Source organism: Syngnathus scovelli, chromosome 20 (assembly GCF_024217435.2).
Source record: "Syngnathus scovelli strain Florida chromosome 20, RoL_Ssco_1.2, whole genome shotgun sequence".
Classification (NCBI taxonomy): domain Eukaryota; kingdom Metazoa; phylum Chordata; class Actinopteri; order Syngnathiformes; family Syngnathidae; genus Syngnathus; species Syngnathus scovelli.
The window spans coordinates 8,763,775-8,783,380 of record NC_090866.1 but is presented as its reverse complement, the minus strand read 5'-3'; the positions used below and the strand labels follow the sequence as shown (position 1 = coordinate 8,783,380).

The window sequence follows — 19,606 nt, the reverse complement described above, 5'->3', positions numbered from 1 at the left end:
CCAAAGTTTCCACAGAAACAAATCCACGTCTCATGTTATATATGACAAAGCTTTTCTTATTGTCTTTGCATGCACGTGACCTTTCAAGCTGCGTGGAAACCGTATCCATTCAGATCGGGCACATGTAAACATACACTCACATTCACGTATTGTTTTTTATTATGTTTACAATTTTTATCACTCACAGGTAAAGTGTGTGTTTTTCTTAACCTAGTATTGTTTCTTGTCCACTAAAGGTGTGATTACCTCATAAAAATTATTTTATTTTCAATGTATAAAGTTATGACATAGCCTAAATATCATGACTTAGTATCAAGTCAAGTCAAATCAAGTTTATTTATATAGCCCTAAATCACAAACAAGTCTCAAAGGGCTTCACATATACAAAAAAATAACAATTATTCTCAAACGTCCCCTAATTTTATTTTTAAAAATGCAGCAAAGTAGAATCAGATAGCAAAAGACTTTTAAAACAGACATTGAAAGAGGAGACAGACGGGGTTTTGGTGACTTGAGAAGGCTCCAGGTTTTTCATTGTCTTAAGCCCAATGCAGCCTGGCCTTTGTCAGGTGCCCCCAAGCAGTAATTGCTCATGACTTCCAGGGCCTGGCACCCACATGTTCATGGAAGGATGGGATTAACACGTTAAGAGTGCCCCAGGAGTTACTGATAAGATTTTTGGAATCCTTTCATTTTGTGGTGAGGCCCAGAAGAGAACAGACAGTTCCAAAAAGGTCACGTTTAATAATGAAAAGTCTTTATATGTGTCTGATTATTATATTTAGCTCGGTTACGTTTCTCTTTGGAAACCCAGCAGCCTTGTCACTTTAATGAAGATGAATAGTTGAGTCGGCATTGTAAAGTTGCATGACTGGAAGTGGAGTGATGGAGCGCCTATACATTTGGAGTCATGCCCATTCGTCAGAGTTTCCAGTTAGGCATTCAATCAATTCACCGCTATATATGGTTCATTTATGTCACATTTCTGAGAGCGCCAGTACAATACCTTCACTCAACAAGCCTTCCCTTCTTATCGTGCCCAGCAGCTTGGCCGGATCAGGCGGTATAAAGTGGACTTGCCCAGAGGAGAGACGCCGTGTTCCTCTTACGGGTCCACTCATTGTTTCGCCTTGGCCTATATTTATTTTGATGTAAATCAGCTCACAAATGTGTTACGTCCTGCCCTTGTGTGCTGGGAGACTCATTTGACGAAGGGAAGTTCGTTCAATTGAGATTGGGTGTCTACAGATGGCTTGCCATTATACAGTTTTTATTAATAAGTGAGAATGACATCATCCTAACTCACCCACAGACACTGGGCCGGGGTCAGAAAAGGGCTTCCGTGACCTCTTGATCCATGGGTTGAAGATATAAACGCTAGATATATTTATATGCTCTAATTTTTTCTTTTTTATTTAAAATATGTAGTGTGAGTTTACAGATCATACACAGGCCTAAGTCTTATTTTTTTTCTTAGTGCGAGCACTGTGTAAATCATTGATTGTTTTCATTGTGCCATGTTAATTAATAAAGCTTGTTTTAGAGAAGAATACAATATACTGTAAAAAGTGTGAATACATTTTCCCATAGGCGAGTGAAATGTCAGAATGAATGAGAACCCAAAGCATATATTCATTTTTAAATAGGCTATCATTGATTTATTATTTTTGTCGTACAAATTAAAATATTTACACATTCATTTCCGATATATTATTTACACATTCGCGCTTGATGGGCTTCTGTTCTGGTAGTTGAGAGTGGGTGTTTTTCCCTCTCAAGGCTTCCGTAGGATTCCTTCACTGTCCGTGTGTTTGCGGTGACAGACCAGAATCACCGCGCACAAACTATGGAGGAGATCAACAACATTGAAGTCGTTCCTTGCACAGACTCCGACTACCTGAAGCCTTTCAGGGTCCACTACAACCAAGTAAGCTGTCTCTCCGCGACTGTCAAGATGCGGCTGGATGCTGCGGGTTAGCCCAACCCCCCCGCGATTCACTTTAGGAAGCTAGCAAAACATAAAGACAACGCTGACCTTAAACTGTCACTGACAGCGATCATCAATAATCACGAGATACCATTCGGACCAAGACATTTGTCTTTTGTGTCCTTTATCATGCGGTAGACTAAATATAGCTCGAGAATGCTTTTGTGACATCTGACAGCCAATGCACAATTCTAGCCTAGCATGCTAGCGTTAGCCTGCTGCAGATGTTTCAATTGCTGCTCGAGCATATGTTGTAAACAATAGTTAATGTACATGTTTAACACAATTTGTATTGTCATCATGAAAAATGGTATTAATTTGTCTATCTGTTTCATATTTTAATATTTAGTGTGTGTATTATGGATCTATGTAGACTAGCATCATGGGTTCAATCATGTTTGACCTTCGAGTTCCTTTCCCCTGCCACTCAAGATAGAAAAATAAGAAATTCAGTTGAAATTAATACAAAGGGAAGAGTTTTGTCTTTTTTCCCTGATTATCCTATTGACCTATTCACATATCGCTTGAAGCAGCTCTTTGTAAATGTGCCCTCAAGCTCAGTTACCAACTTATGGTGCTTATGGTCAGGCACGTTTCTTTTCACCATTTGGGGTTCACACCTTTAAGCTTTTTCAAGAGAATGGTGGAACAGCTAATACGGCAGATGGGCAACAAAAGAGATGATGATGGTGACTACCTCTCTGTTCTCCCCTCTTTTATCCTGGCCAGATCAGGATGGGCTGTTTCTGGAGTCCCCACAAAGGCTTTTCAGGCATCTCCAAAAACCTTTCATGCTGCACCTCTGCAACCTTACAATATATTCACTCTAAAAAAAATCCACTATGAAGTGGTTCTCTTCATCATTTATGAAGATCTGGTTTCATATCTATTAATGCAGGTGATTGTCCTTGTTGACTCTGGGAAAGGGCTTACTCACTATTGTTGCTTCATGTGAATCACAAGTTGCTACTTCATGCAGGCTAATTACCTTCACTTATTCATGATAATGATTTGAATTATTCATCCTCAGTAGCTTACAGCCTGTGGCCCCTTAGTCCTTCACTGAATGCACCCATTATGATCTCACTTGAATTGTTATTGAGCATATAAAAAAAAGTTAACTGTGGTATAATATATTTTGAATATATAAGCCAAAAGATAAAAACATTTAAAATGTGTAGGAACCCTTAACTGTGATGTTTTGTTCCAGTAGTCACCATCATATTTTTTTGCACTAGACTCCAGACTAGAGGCTGCAAAAATAGAGAGAATTAAATAGTTTTTGTAGTATGTTTATTTTTTTTATTGGAGAGCCTGCAAAGAATTAATAAACTGACCTTTTCTTATTTCTGCTTTTGGCATTAGCTGTTATGGGTGCAACCTACTTGGTGGCATTCATGTTTTTAAAATTGCATGCTTTTTTTTTTTTTTTAAATCCCGTGGATCATCTTCTGATGGTTCTGTCGATACTGTGAATGCTCATCACAGGCTGTCTGTCACGCATGCTTCTTTTGTTCCTTTATCTATTCCTGATCATTAGTGGAGCAGCTGTAAAGTGTGTATGGGAGGCTTGCCGGTGAGATCCCAACTGAAGTTAAATCCCCCCCAAAAAACCGGGAGCGCATATGTTAGGAATCAAAGAGTGCTATTGAATCGGAGGACGAGTTGATTTTTTTTTTTTTCTCCCCCTACTTTCTGCAGCAGCTGCCAGCTTTGTAGTATTGAGTGGGGTAAGCACAGTAGGTGTATGGCGCTGGTCATCGCACGTTAAGCACCTAAAAGATCAAGACGCTACGCCCCCTTTCTACAATAGCCTTTCAAACAGGAGCCTGTCATGTTTGATGCCCAAAAGCCAGAGGGACCACATTCATTTCAAGATCCCGTGAAGCCTCCTCTGGTTTCTCTTATCCCACATAGCCGCTCGCTCGGCGTCGGCTAATCACTGTGTCGTAATCCACATCGAACATGATTCTGCAGCTCTCCTGGGCCGGTTGCACCTGCCCCCCTCTCCCCTTCCTCTCAGCAAGAGGGCCAAGTAATGAGACGAACACCACCATCTGGGAGCGGTGACGGGATCCGAGAAAAAGAATGGCTGCATTTGAGTATCATCCTATTCCCAATTGTTGTGGAGAAAAAAAACTGGTTTATCAATCAGATTCATTCGATTTTACCGGGGTTGATTGAACACAAAGAAACACTTTGTGGCAGGCAGGTTAAGAAATGTAGGTGTTTCTGCGTGGGTGGCAAACTTGCAGGACTCAACAGGCTTCTTAAAATCTTTGTTTTGCAAGTAAGCGGGGTGCGGCTAGCTTGGCCGCACCAGAGAATTATAGCAATCGTTTGCATATTAGTTGATTTTCATTGATATAAAGGCCAAAACTTAAAATAATTAAACCCCACGTGTCTAACAATGATTTTGCAGGAACAAAACTTAAGCGCCTGTCATTTCTCAGACCTTCAAGACACCCTCAATGTGACTAACTGCTTAGGCTGCAAAAGTGCCGCCCGCCAATTTCTCCTGCTCGTCGGGCTCGGCTGGGTTGCCCAGACCACGGTTATAATCGAATGTGCTAAAATAAGACGCCAGTATGTCTCATGTCAGCCTCCTCGCCGTCTGAGAAAGCCTGCCAGCATTCAGACATGAGCATAAAAAAAAAATCTTCTGTTTTGATTGCATTGTGAAAATGAAATCAAGTGAATAATTTTGAAAGTATTTTTAAAACAATCTCACAGCTATCACTTAGGCAAATTCCTGGCCACTTTTACTTGATGAGAAACACGTGAGACACTTCCCGCACGCCGAACACTTGATCTCTTTTCTGCCGCTCTTTAATTGCACATTTGATGGTGTGTAATGCTGCACATCCTGTTGATGTGACAACATGACCGCAGGGCACATAAACAGCTATTTCCAACCTCTGCCATCGAAGCCCGACGACAATGGGACGTGTTTTGAGCATTTAGTCATCAGGATTCCCTCCCTGAAACTAAATCCATCTTGTAAACGCCCATCTTTTCTTTTTTGGAGACAATGCTTTCAAGTCATTGACTTATTTCGTTATACAATGTCTCCCTATCAGTTGGTGACCTTCTGACATTAGCAGATATTTGTCTGTCCAATGTTTCCTTATTACATTTGAATAATCTCCGAAACAAGATGTTTGAGGGAACTAAGGTTCAAATGAGTCATCTTCAGATTTTCATATTTATTGCATTTACTCATGTTGCCTTCTGATTTCTTCACAGAATGGCACAAAAAAGTCTTGGGACTTCATGCAAACCCACGACAGGTAAAAAACTCTTTTATACCCATTAATACTTCTATAATAATAATAATGCTGAAGTTTGCATCTCAGATCATTTAACTTTCCTCTACTACTGACCCCAAACAGAGGTCCACATGAAAAATAGTCCTGCTGAGACCAAATCCTGTATTTCTAAGACGAAATAGCTAACTTGTCCCTAGGTGTAAACTTTGCCAAAATATTATTTCTTGTTTTGACATGTAATGAATGGGCCAAAATTTGTTTTGCATTTCTGTTTAAGTGGCCATTACAGTTGACCCTCAGAAGTTATGTCTACACTCTAGATGTGAAGGTAAATAATGGGAAAAAAAAAATGAATGTTGTTGGTCCTTGCACAATATAATAGACTACAACAAGGTGTTAGCTTATCAGTGTTATTATATATCGCTTCCGTCTTTGGTTTGTTCCAAAATCTGCCACCCTAAAGTCACTCAGGACAGACTTGTTCGCTCAGTACGTTGGGAGGCATTACCGTATTTTCCGCACTATAAGGCGCACCGGATTATAAGGCGCACCTTCAATGAATGGCCCATTTTAAAACTTTGTCCATATATAAGATATATACATTTGGCCCGCGGGCCGGACTTTGGACACACCTGTTGTAGTGGCTCAATATTGGTCCATATATAAGGCGCACCTGATAAAGCGCACTGTCGGCTTTTGAGAAAATTTGAGGTTTTTAGGTGCGCCTTATAGTGCGGAAAATACGGTACTTTTAGCATTGTACAAATATGAAAAGAGCCAGGAAGTGAGGTGTGGTTGCTCACAACTTGGATGTAACTCTTCATTTGTTTTTAGGTCAGGGACAACACTTTCTCCTCACTGGTGTCACACGAACGAAAACTCATGGAAGCACAAAATACCAACAATTGTTGACTGGAGTCTAACACTCCAGTTTCTGCTTCGAGCCCATTTTAGGGAAAAGGAAAAACACCCACCTTAATTACCATGACTGCAACGACCACAGAATGTTCTGAGGGACGCTACGATAAACATCCACCAGTGCCACAAAAACATGTGTGCACTTGGTGGGTAGAGTCCCATTGTGTTGTTATTTTGACACCTTTGTGTTAGCGGTAGCAGACTGGTGCTTTCCAAGAAACCAGAGGAAAAAATATGTTCTTAACAAATCCACCGTGCATGCCGAGAACTCTTTGAATAACATTATGCCCGCCATCTTATTTTGCGTAAAAAAAAAAATACAGTCACTGTTTTGGCACTTAACACCAGTATTCACCTTCGACCCCGCTGTCCACATGTCCCACCTTTATCCGACTGTCTACTTTAAAGCCCCTTTGAGAAGGTAGCACGATTAACGATGCATGGAAAGTCCCAAGCATCTTGGTATAACCATTAGAGCATTTTGTCTGTGGGAAGCTGCAGGAGAGTTGTAATGGTGTGGAACACTTCGAAAAGACCCAGAGCTACCTCAAGGGACAGCTTCTATGCCTCCAGGCTACATGTCCTACTTTTTTATTTTTGCCTCAATCTGTTGCTGCATAATCGTATCTATCGGTCGCAGTTCTAATTTGTGATTCCAGCTGTAAGCATTTGCAATGATGCTAATTGCTCGAATGCAATGATACGAGGAGCTGACCAAAAGGACGGCGTTAGTTCTAAGCAAGTTGTGGAAGGTCCTTTCATCACGGGAATCATTTCCTCCTGCCTCGGACACATCCGCTTTCCCAACAAAAGGCTTTGCAAGTCTCCCCAGGCAGTGGCCGTCTGTCACATCCACATGTAGCAACCATGCAATACCTTGGGGGGGGGGGGGGTTAGGGTTAGCGTTTCTGAGGCCTCATTAAAAACACAATGGTTTTATGGTCTACACATTTGCGTAAGATCTTCATTGCATTAACCAGTTCTTCTTGACAACTGCAAAAAAAATCACATTTATTTTCAACTTCTTACCTGTTTGATCTATTTGCCTAAAAGCTTTGTACCCCCCCCCCCCCCCCCCCATTTCTCCTCAGTGTATCCGTGCTGATATTCAACACCACCTCCCACTGTTTTGTTCTCGTCAAGCAGTTCCGTCCAGGTATGTTTTTTTTTTTTTCTGCCCCACCAGTTTTGGAGCACACAAATCTAATGTACCCTTGGGGTGTGGCTGATTTATGTTCCGTGTGAGATTTTGATTGTTAACCACTTTCACTGATAGCGTGGTATATTTCCAAATCCCGTCGATTCATGTAGATTGGAGCAACAATGCTTAAGAGCCCCACCTTTTTTGTTACACAATGCCAGAGACACTTTCACACTGCACTCTTTTAAATTCAAGGAAGTCTGGGTATTCATATGTTTTCCCGCTCTTATTCCTCAGATAATAATAATAATGTTCCCTTAATCTGACATTTGTGTTCAACCAGAGGCGTCATGTCTATCAATTTGTCAACAAGAATAATATTTAGTAGGGAAATAAATAAATATTCATATTTGCGCCGATTCTACAGCTGTATACATGTGTGAGTGGGAAAGGAACAAGACGAAAGCATCTCAAGACGCTGAGAAGACCGAGGAGGGGGCCACCGAAGCAGACTCGGAGAGTCGGGAAGGCCAGGCGGACGCAGAGGTGGGGGGCTCGTCCGCGTTGCCTCCGGTGGCCATGGGCATCACGTACGAGTTGTGCGCCGGGCTGGTGGACAAACCCAACCTCTCCTTGGAGGAGATCGCCAGACAGGAAGTTCTGGAGGAATGTGGCTACGACGTGCCCGCTTCGAAACTCAAGCGGATTACTTCTTACAGGTGAGCACTGTAGTCAATCATAGTTGGAGTGCCGAAAATACATTTCGAAATTATGCTTGTATGCCGCAATATTCTTTTGGTGCTGCGAAGAGGAAGGAAGCATCATATGAGCCATCCATCATTTCCAACATTATTAGAAAGCTGCAGGAGAAAAACAATCCCACATTGGACAGCCGCACCTGCACAACCGTGACTGGCGGCTCTCATAACTCTTGTTTTGATTTGACTCCGGCGCCTCCTCCAGCTTTGTTGGTGTAGTCTATGGTCGATATTACGTGTGGGCCTCTTCCATTTAATAGATAGGTATCACCTTAACCCTCATGACCCTTATGAGGGTGCAAAGCTGAACGAGCAGGTCGGAGCCTGCTGGGATGATTTAGTGTGGCGGCTAAATGGGGCTTTGTTGCGCTTTATAAATACGGAAAGAGTGAAATGACATGTCTCACGTCGGACAGGATATTTGGGGTAGCAACTGCTACAAGATATCTGATGCATCAGATAACTACGCTAATCTCTAGTCGGTGCGTTTAACAATAGTTATTTTTTTGCAGGACAGGACTAAGAGTGTGATTTTTAGAATCCCCTAAAAATACAACCTGAATTTATTCCACCCTGTTTTGTCTCCAGGTCCGGCGTGGGCGTGACGGGTTCCAAGCAGACCATGTTTTACGCCGAGGTATCCGACGACAATTGCGTGAGTGCAGGCGGAGGTGATCCGCGGGAGGGCGAGTTCATCGAGGTAGTCAAAGTACCGTTGCACGAAGCCATGACCTTTGCCTACAATGAGCGCATTCCCAAAACCATGGGCGTCATATTTAGCTTCATATGGTTCCATAACAATATGTCTCCTAAGTACAAGATCTCCACCAATGTGTAACTATTAACTTTTATGTCCAACACTGGCCCAGCGCAGCTACTCACATCCTCATGCCATCACCTCTATTATTATTATTATCATTATTTAAAATTATTTGGGAGACTGGTTGACATATGCCAATGTGCATTTTTTTTTTTGCCCTTTTTTTATGTTTTCCATACTTTTCTCCAACGCAAACTGCCTCAATAGGCTCTCTTGCACTTTTTCTCATGTTATTATCGATGACTTTTTTTTTTTTTTCAATATATGGCACCGTTCATCCAAAATGGCTGCATATCACTGTTTTTATATGCCGGCCCGAGAGTAAATGAATGATCAGCTGCTTTCTTGAGGCATCATAGCCTGCATTTACAGAGCCATAATTCGTTTTGTCGATTTCCTTTTTATGCTGTCAAGTCATCTCTTCAGAGCAGAGTCTCTGCTGAGCAACCGGTTGGTTTCAAAACGTGCCCTTGAAAACCTTTATTACTCAAATTGTGGTCCAAAACATTGCAAAAAAAAAAAAAAAGTGCTCGCCATGGTAATTGTACTGTGTCGTTAGCAAAGCCTCAAATCATTTCCTAGTTTCCAACAACTAAGAAATCATGCCAAAACAAAAACAATCAGAGGACATTTGTATTTGTAAAGTGAAAATGAATTTTGCTGCATTTACACATGGATACTATCTGCTAAAAAGCTCAGGTCCAATTATTAAATTGCTTATTCCTATTCAGGGAGAATCTCTGTGATGATGACCAGCATTTAACGAACTTATTTGCAGCAAAATTTTCAATCTTCTCAATATCTGTGAAAAAAGGGCTTGGTACCACATTGTCTTGTTGTTGCATGCAAGGGGGGAGGGCAAGGAATTTCTTACTACATTGTAGACATTTGGTGGTACAGATTCAAATGACCTCAAATACATTCTGATAATCAGATCATAAAGGTTTGACTGATCCGAGTGACTGCAAGATGATATTTCGGAATTAAGTTTGGAAATGCTATATGCTGTACTTATGTAAAAGTGAGGATTATTAGTTGTTTTGGGAAATTGTAAAAAAAAACTGTGACTGATCCCCTGATGACAATCGACATTTAAGCTATAAGGTAATTTACGATATTAAAATAATCCAAAATGTATTCCAAGTATAAGCAATAGTGTTGTTTCAGGTGTCCTGGTGCATTGTTTGCGGTCGAAATGCATTGTTCGAACCCGCACCAACCATACCGATATTTTCCAAACGTGCTTCCGAGCCACACAGGGTTGAACGTTCAGTTTTAGTTTGATGACTACCGAGGCACTCGAGCAATCAAATCGTGCAAAACAAAGTGTGCTAACATGCTAAAAAAAACAGTTGCATCACAAATATATAACGAGAACATCATGAGCTGACCATTTAGCGGCGGGGTGGGGGCGGGGGGCTAGGATTGGGTTGACTTGACATATTAAATTGGTTTTCCTTCTGATTTGCTATTAAATATAATCTGAAGCAGTCTGTTTATGTGCCTGTAAAATGTAGTTTTGTTCTGCCTTTACAAAGATGTCCACCCCCCCCTTTCCACAAATCGATATGACTTAATTTTCCGTATTCATCCTGGCGGACATTTGCGCCGTGTGTGTTCAACAAGCCATTTTTCACCGTATAAAGTGACTTCCCCCCACCCCCCCCTCTTTCTAAAAGCCATACGCTCCCTCTCTTAAAGCTAACACAATAATTGAGGTAGATACTTGTGTCATCCATTGTTGCATAAGGTGAAAAGGACCACAAGCTCAATGCTAAGGGCAATTCTACCTCCATCACTCAGGCATGAAACAGAACTATTTTGTGCCTGTTTGCTGTCTACAAAGCGCTGACATATCCAAATTTCAGCATCACATTAGAAATTTCCAAAAGGATTACATTCAATAACACCAGATTTCCGTGTTTAGTGTCCCCCATGATTATGCTGTAGTTGTTTCTTTAACTGATTTATTTCAATCTGTGCTTATTTTGTTTCCAAGTCGCTTCAGTATTTTTATTTTTTTTAAATAAGGTGCTATGTGAAGTGTTTGTAAAGTGAGACCGGTGGCGTCCGGTTGAATTAGAAGTCGAGACGTGGGTGTTGCAGTTTATTCGAAAACTCTGAGCCGCAACTATTAATTAATTTGACTAATTACACAGCACAGCTATATTTTTTTCTGTTTTTTTAGCAAATTTGTAGCTGGATTTACACATACAACAGAGTGGTAGTCTGCTATAAACCTTTTCGTTGTGCAAGCTCATGTTATCAGAAATACAAAATATTTTTTTTAAATCACAAGGTCAATCAAAAAACGTGTTTTTGTGTATTTATTTTCTGGTGTTGCAGACTAAGCTCTTTTTTTTTTTAAAGAAGTATTTTCTCAAACACATACATGTTTCACACTTGATTAAGAGTGTTTGATCTTTGTGGATGTTGTTTTTCTGTAATGTTACAAATCTGTTCAATTTAATTACCTAAATGTTAATATATTATACTTTTAGAACATGATTCTTGGTACCAACAAATCGTGTACCAGTATACTGTATTTAAGTATGATATCTTGCATGTGCACTTACTGTGATGGAATAAACTGCATTAAGTTGAAATAAAATGGGTTGGATACCCCAAAATCAATTTTTCATTTTTTTATATTTCTGAAGAACACACTGAAGGCAAGTTGATATACAGTGATCCCTCGCTACTTCACGTTTCGTTTATCGCGGCTTCACTACATCGTGGATTTTTTTTTCCAAATTTAAAAAACATTTAAAAGTCAAACTAAAACTTCTAAATTGAGGAAACATGTGTCTAACTTTTAAGACAATGTAGTATTGCTCCAAATGTTCGTTTACATTCCTTTAAAAGTCCGTTTTCGCGTGTTAGCACGATAGCGAATTAGCATATTTCCGCTAACTCGTTAGCCTGCCCAGTGGTGACCGTACTTCTTGGATTTCACTTATCCCGGGTGGTTTTTGGAACCAATTATCCACGATAAACGAGGGATTACTGTATCCATATATTTATTATTCTTTGTCGTACAAATTTATATTATTACAATTCACATCGGATGTATGCGTCTCAAATTTGATACGACCAAACTCGATGTGGCTCACAACATGACATGGCACATTTATGCAAAGAATCCCTCCGTGCAAACCCAAATGAATGTAAACTATCTTCAGAATTTAATCTCGACAGGTATCGTTTTCCAAGAATGAGCGTGTGATTTTATGATGTTATCATTAGATGCACGAAGACAAAATAAAACTCTTGGGAAACAAGACGACAACATTCTGAGGAGTCATTGTCAGTGGTGCAAGATCACCATGTTGTGACTTAACCAGTTGCAAGCTTCTATTGTTCGTAACTTACCGTATGTATTATTTCCTGAAGAGCATTCCATCTTTTGCAACATACTTCTCTTGAGCTCTGCGATGTGTGTTGCTTGGGAACAAGATCGCAAAAGATGTGCTCTGATTATCGTGCTTATGCTTAATCTTTTCATACAAATCAGGATCATAACAAAAAAAACACAAAATCCAGTCTGACAAATTTTATGCTTTATTTTTAATAGTCAGAGAGTCTAATGAAGAAGCCAAAGTGACAAGGTGTGTTTTCTTTGTGTGAACATCAAAATCGAAAGAGAACATTCTTGAGACGCTCCTGAATGAGGATGTTGAGTCAGTGACATTCCACAATTCGTCATTGTACTCAACAGAGATGCGATTGCTATTTGTTCTGTTCACCACATGTACAATTACAGCACTTGATTTTTTTTTTTTCTCCTATCAACCGGCCCCGTCACATTGAAAGCCCAAAGGTTCCCTGGAATTCTGCACATCGCCATTATAACTTAAGCAGCACAACCCATTTCGTGCTTTCATATTGTAACAGGACACATGGGATGTCTCCATTCTCCAGAGACCATCTGAAGCCTGGCAGATGGATTACCTTGTCAGTGTGACCCATTCACAAATGGGAATTAAGATGCCCATTGAGAAGAAGATCCACCTCCATAGTTGACACAATTCCACCGCACTCCCCATCTGTATGCAAATGAGACCTTGTATGGGGAAAGGGTGTGTGTATTTCACGCCTTTATTGTTTTCCTATGATATAGATATGTACCAAGTATTATTTCTTCTACCCAGAATGTCTCTGTTTGGGACTGCAGAAAGCTGGAGCCCATCCCAGCTGACTTTGGGAGACTACACCCTGGCGTGGGAAGTCAACCCACGCTGCCTGAGCGGAAGTCACGCAAATCCCGTTATACAATCGGTGACTTATTTTATTGTCTTAAAATTCCGACGCTAATATCATGCAGGATTTAGTATATGCATGTACAAATCTTTTTTTTTTTCTGGGGATTTTGCATATTGTACACGTGCTTGCATATTCCGCCTTCCTTGCATTCCAAAAACATGCATGTTAGGTTAATTATAGACTCAATGGATGGTTGTTTGTTTATATGTGGCTTGCGACTTCTGGCGACCAGTCTGGGGTGAACTCCGCCTCAAGTCCAAAGTCAGCCGAGGATAGGCTCTAGGACACCAGTCACCCAAATGCGGGCAAGCATAATGGAAAATGAATGGGTGGGCGGAATATTCATGTTTGGTGCGGCCCAAGCATTCCTTCAACTGAATGTGAAAGTTTGTACAAATTAAGATTTTGGCATCGTTGGAAGTATGCGTTCCCTTATGTTTCAAGTTACTGTATTTTCTGGACTATAAGGCGCACCTAAAAACCTCAAAAGCCGACAGTGCACCTTATAGTCCGGTGCGCCTTATATATGGACCAAATTCCTCAATTTAAACTGGCCCGAAGCATTGTGTCATGAAATCAATTATAAGTGGCCCGCTGAAGACTATGAATCATGAATCAAAAATCATTATTTTGTGATTATAAAGTAATTTGTTGCGTCTGAAGTTTAAATAGAAAAGATAAAATGAAATGGTGCGCCTTATAGTCCAGTGCGCCTTATAGTCCGGAAAATACGGTATATGAATTATGTTATGCACTAAAAAGCAATGTAATATTGGCCCACTTGAATTCAGCCCTTGAGGACAAGTTTGCCAAGGGTTAAAAAATGCTAACTATCTTCTGGAAGAAGTAGTAGTTCTGGAGGAGGTTCTGAATATCTACTAAAAATCATGCCGAGTATTTCATTATCCAACAATTTGAAGAGGAACATCTGCAAACTCCAAACAAGCTCAAGGTAACATTTTCATGGTTTGGCAGCACATTTTTACTAAATTGAATATTCTAATCTACATTTTCATCTATCCACACCTAAAAGTAGAAACACTGTTGGTCTCTCTTGCAGTTGGGTCATGACCTCATGGATTAACATGCTTTGAGGAAGAGCAGCGGGTGAGCGACTGACTGGTCCAGCCGTAGATAAGAACCGAGGTGAATGCTGACAACCTGTTTCTTCTTTGAAAACAACCAAAGCTGACCTACCGTTTGAGGTTTTGTTTCATTTTCTGCAAGCCGGTGAGTTGTGCCAAGCGTCTGTTGTTGCTTATCGGTATATTTACGAGCGTCCCGAGCTTTACCTGAAGGGGTGGATGGTACGGGCTAATGTCTGTTTGCGTGCCTCCACATGTGGAAGGAGGTTGTCTTATCAGTGATGTTCAGACTGCTGAGAAAATTGACAAAGTGCTACATTTCCTCTTTATCCATATCATCCATGGTCAAAATGGATGACGTTTGATAGATTAGGTTAATAAAATTGGGTCAAATTTGATAAAAAATAGAAATAAATAAATACATTTTCAATTGTTATATTTTTTAATTTTTATAACTTTGAGGAAATGACAATGTCATTATAAAAATTATAAATAAATAAATAAATATACTCATTTATTTATTTATAATTTTATAATGACATTTATTTATATATTTATTTAATTAGACTTATTTTTAATTTATTTATATATTTTTATTTTTTTAAACTTTGAGGAAATGACAATGTCATTATAAAAATTATAAATAAATAAATAAATAAATATATTTATTTATTTAGAATTTTATAATGACATTTATTTATATATTTATTTAATTATATTTATTTTTAATTTATTTATATATTTTTTTATTTTTATAACTTTGAGGAAATGACAATGTCATGAAAATTCAGCTTAGTGAGTATCCAAAGTGGGAATTCTTATTTGTTTTTTTTATTTTAAAATCTGTTTATACAGAGGTTAACCATCATCGGTGAATAGATTGCATTCAACCGTTTGTTAGCTTTTCTAGCTAGGTAAGGGAGCAAAATATTCATGTTATCTTGACATTTAACACAATATCATAAATGCCCTTTATTAGCGTGTTCCAAATATCTGACGAGTGTGTGTACGGCTCACAAGGAAGGTTGCCCAGCTGTCATCTCGTGTGAAAAATCCGTTCGAGTGTATCATGCAAGACATTTTGAATGGCATTATTGTCATCCACTTGCTTAACTGGCTAACATGTTTGTCTATGGGTAGGGCTGCAAACTTAATAGCATGCAAATATGCATTTCCCGTTTGTTTGGGAAAGTCTTCCTCTTTGAACAGCAACATTTCACACAGGCTGGCTAGCTTGGCTGTCTGGCTGAATGAAACCTGAGCTTTTCTGCATGACGGCAAACAAATGCATACAGTACCACCAGCAGAGCAGAACATAAGGGTATGAAAAAGATACCTGCGTGTGTCAATGGTGACCACATGTCTCCTCTTATCTCAGCGGAACTGCCATTTCCACACACTTGATAGCTCAGTCAACCATGGGAACCAAAAGAAAAGGGCAGTCAACTTGACGTACCAGGTTCTTCAACATTGGAATAAATACCTTACCCGTAAAGTCATTAATAAATTGTAAGGTCAGCTATGATGAAAATAGGTGATGAGGCCTAAGAAAATCTCAGCTTTTCATTCATCATAGCACGAAAGAAGCTGCTATGCTACACAGTAAAACATAAAAATGATTTTATTTTATTTTTACTTGAAGACTGCTACTACAAAAATAAAGGCAAGCATGATAACACGACAAAGAATGTGGTACGGCAGCTCCGAGATGAAAAAATACATTTAAATTTATGAAAAATATAGGGTACCTGCAGCTGACACTTGCGGAATACCAAAAAAAATTGTCATTATTTCCTCCTTATTCACATCATTCAAGATACTACCATTCTTTTATCTTCTACCAAAACCTATATTGATACTAAATCAGATCAGACTGGAAAAGTTTGAAAGATTTTCCAACATCCAAATGACATCGTTGACCTATTTACAGAACAAACAATTTAACCTTTATTGTCAAGTGTTAATCTCCTCACCAAATAAAAAGTGCAGAAGAAACAATATAACAATATAATGAAGCGGAAGGAAAGGAGGGGAAAAAAACATCAAATTACCAAACAAAGCCACTCTATTATTTCATTCTTTCACACCACAATTTTGCCGTACATGCTATTGTACTAAAGAGGGGAAGGGTGGTGTTGGCCAGGAAACATATATCAATGATGCTGAAACCTACAACCCTGAGGTCACCACTCAAGGCCATTTATTATTCAAAGTTAAAATCACCCACAGGGAGAATAAACTGCTTTTGGGTCCAAGTGGGGACATTTAGATAATTTTTTTGTCTTTAACATGACTGTTGTGCCTCTCATAACATTTGAAATGTACTTTTTTTAAAATTTATTTTAATATATGTGATGTTTGTTTTCTACCCTGTGGGCCAAGAGCCTATAATAAAGTTTATTAATTAAAACTAATCAACCAAATTATGAAATACATTTTATTCCTATGAATTCTTACATGCAAATATTTGCATAAACTCCAGACCTGCTTGTCAATATTATAGCTTGTTTAAAATCTAAAGAAGCCATGCTACCACTAAACCCCTCCAACACACACACACACAGGCGAGACCCCAAAAGAGAGATAAAAGAGAATGGGCCCCGTCACTCGTATACGCGTGCACACACACACACATACACACACACTGAGATCTGAAAAGAGGAAAGCCATGAAAAATGGATGAGAGAAGAAATCCACTTCACCTCCCCCTTGGAGGCTGGCAAACCCCCCACAGTGCTCCTACTCATCATCCCTTCTCCTCCTACCCGTACACGGTCCTACAATTACATTTCAGGATTTTATTTTGGATGTTTTGTTGTATGTTAACATGTTTTATGAATGTCATTTGTGTTTAACTAGCTTTTCGTTTGTTAGCAGGGTACTTCCTAGTTCGTGGAGGATGAGGACCATTGGGCTTCTGCAGTGGCTCATGCGGTTAAAAAAAAAAAAAAAAAAATCCTGTTTGTGCACATTTATTCACATCCACAACATTACATGGATTCTTCTTTCTTCCGAAGTTAAATGAAAATCAATGTTTTCTCTTTTGTTTAATGATTCTCAGTGTGCCTAGTGCAAAAATGACTGCTGTGAAGCGGATGTGTCCATATTGCGCTCTTGGAATGCTGGCTAAAAGATATTTCGGGCGGTCCTGGCATATGCCATTTTGAGGTTATGAAAAGTACGCAGTAAACTAGTTTGAGCAGTGGCATAAGAATGGCATGTGGCGAAAGAAGGCACGCTCACCACTGAATTAAATTTTTTCCATTTCAATTGTTTTTCTTTATAGTCTGTTCTATTTACTATAATTCTGATTATCGCCATAGGAACGTAATTCCAATGTAAATAGGGAAAACCCTTTATTCAATAATAATTGATAATATTAATAATTGTATTTTTGTAAATGTAAATTACACTTCGGCACTTGAAACTAAAAGTAAAAAAAATCATGTATTAAAATTATTTAATCCCCCGCTTCATACCACAACAATTTTAGCAACCATGAGTATTTTTTTTTTTTTTTACAAAGGTTTTGTCGGCCCTGACCTTTCAACATTGGATGAATAGCTTTAAAGCAAATGAATGAAAAGCGTCCATAACATATTTCATCGGGAACCACGAAAAGCGCACCCACATTGTTCCTCCACCGCTCAAAGCCAGGTGTGACAACTTAAAACACTCCAATGCACTTATGGCTGTGTGTGAAACGTTCCAGTCAAAGCGGCTGCAGCAGGTCAGGCTATCGACCTTTAAGGCATATCTGACCTTCTGGCAGCCGGCCAATGAGGATGCATGGGACACCAACGTGGTGGTTTCAGGGGTTGGGGGGGGGGCTCACATACATTTTAATTGATAGTTTTTATAGGAGACCCTCAAAACAAAGATTTTGAGCGATTGTTTTTATTTTAATGGGTTTTTATTACTATTTATTATTAGTCTGTATGTGATCTCAATCCATGCAAAATCCCTTAAATCTCAAATCATCACTTGTGGCTTAGCTCACCTGGGCATACTGTCAAGGGAATGCAAATGACCTAAAAAAAGACTTTTGTCTCTGTGCATGTACATTATGGATATAAATAGTGTCTTTATATGTGCCACATGTTCAGACCAAGAGAGAAGACATAAATCAACACTGGTTATATCTAATTTGCTTTTACATACAGTATAAAAACAATAGGTAAATATTTTTAGATTGCAAATTGAATACTGATAAATGCAAATGTGACAAAACCAGGATAAGACCTAAATGCGTGTTCTGAGTTTGAACACGGTTTACTACAAACAGTAGAGGGCGCTCTAAACTGATACAAAACAGGTTTGACTATACGGGAGGAGGACCTCAGTGAACTGGGGCTGCTTCCTTTTTGATACCAAGTCTCAAATAACAAGAGCATCATTTTTAACCAGCCAAACAATCTGGCTGCAATTATTTTCCACCTCTAAAATAATAATAGTCAACCTGGCATTCATTTTATTTTCAAATAATGGTACAAAAGAGAGCAAGGAATAGTCCCGAGAACTGTCTGCATATCCCCCACATTTGCACAGTTTCCTGCAGAATAGTGCACCTGTTGACCTTTGAAAGGTCATGGTGGCTCTTGAAACATTAAAACAGCTTTAAAATGATTCTAAGCACAAGGAACAAAAGTCACCCATTGATAAGAGGGTACCTTGACATAGATATTTAATACCAATATTATTTTCTCTAATATCCAACTCACTTTTCATCCTCACTAGGGTCATGCATGTGCTCGAGCCTATCACAGATGACTTCAGATAAAGAACTGGAGCCTGGATTGCTTGCTCGGATTGGGAACTAGAGAGGGGGGCCACAATTTTTCATCTGTGCAACAAGGGGACCACACGCGTAAAAAAATCAACTCACTCAAATTGTTAATATTATCGAGGTAAAACGTTTGTCTTGCATATTCTAAATCTGCCCAAAAAAGCCCACTGACGTTGTAATATAGGGCAACCCAGTGAAAGCACAACTAAGTCTGCCATCTAGTGGTAAATGGTGATATTTCAACTCAAAGCTACCGTTCCCCTGTATAATATTTTACAGGAATCTCAGGATTTATAGCCCCCATTTTTAATAGAAAATGCATATTAAAGGGAATTTTCTTCTTTTTATTGGTGTTGTGTGGGACTAACGCTGAATCATCGTAATCATCGTTGCTTTTGTGCTCAGAAGGATTAAAGGGAAGCCCTTGAAAAAATTCAAGTTTTAGGGGGGAGGAAGATTGGTAGTGGTTGGTGCGGCGGGTTATGGTGGTGAGAGGGAGGGAGGGAGGGAGGGAGGCTATTCCCACTCATGTCCGCCCCCTAATCCGGTTGGCTGTCATCCTGCCCCGTGGCCAATTGC

At 39.5% G+C, this 19,606-nt stretch overlaps 1 protein-coding gene across 1 annotated transcript; it reads left to right on the top strand.

Annotated features, from left to right (window-relative positions):
* The first annotated feature begins 1,766 nt into the window (after window positions 1-1,766).
* On the top strand, window positions 1,767-11,527 carry nudt14 (nudix (nucleoside diphosphate linked moiety X)-type motif 14). Its single transcript, XM_049756601.1, has 5 exons — window positions 1,767-1,927; window positions 5,234-5,277; window positions 7,266-7,330; window positions 7,743-8,034; window positions 8,662-11,527. The coding sequence occupies exons 1-5, from the start codon at window positions 1,847-1,849 to the stop codon at window positions 8,909-8,911; spliced, it is 732 nt and encodes a 243-aa protein (XP_049612558.1). The 5' UTR covers window positions 1,767-1,846; the 3' UTR covers window positions 8,912-11,527.
* Window positions 11,528-19,606: the final 8,079 nt, after the last annotated feature.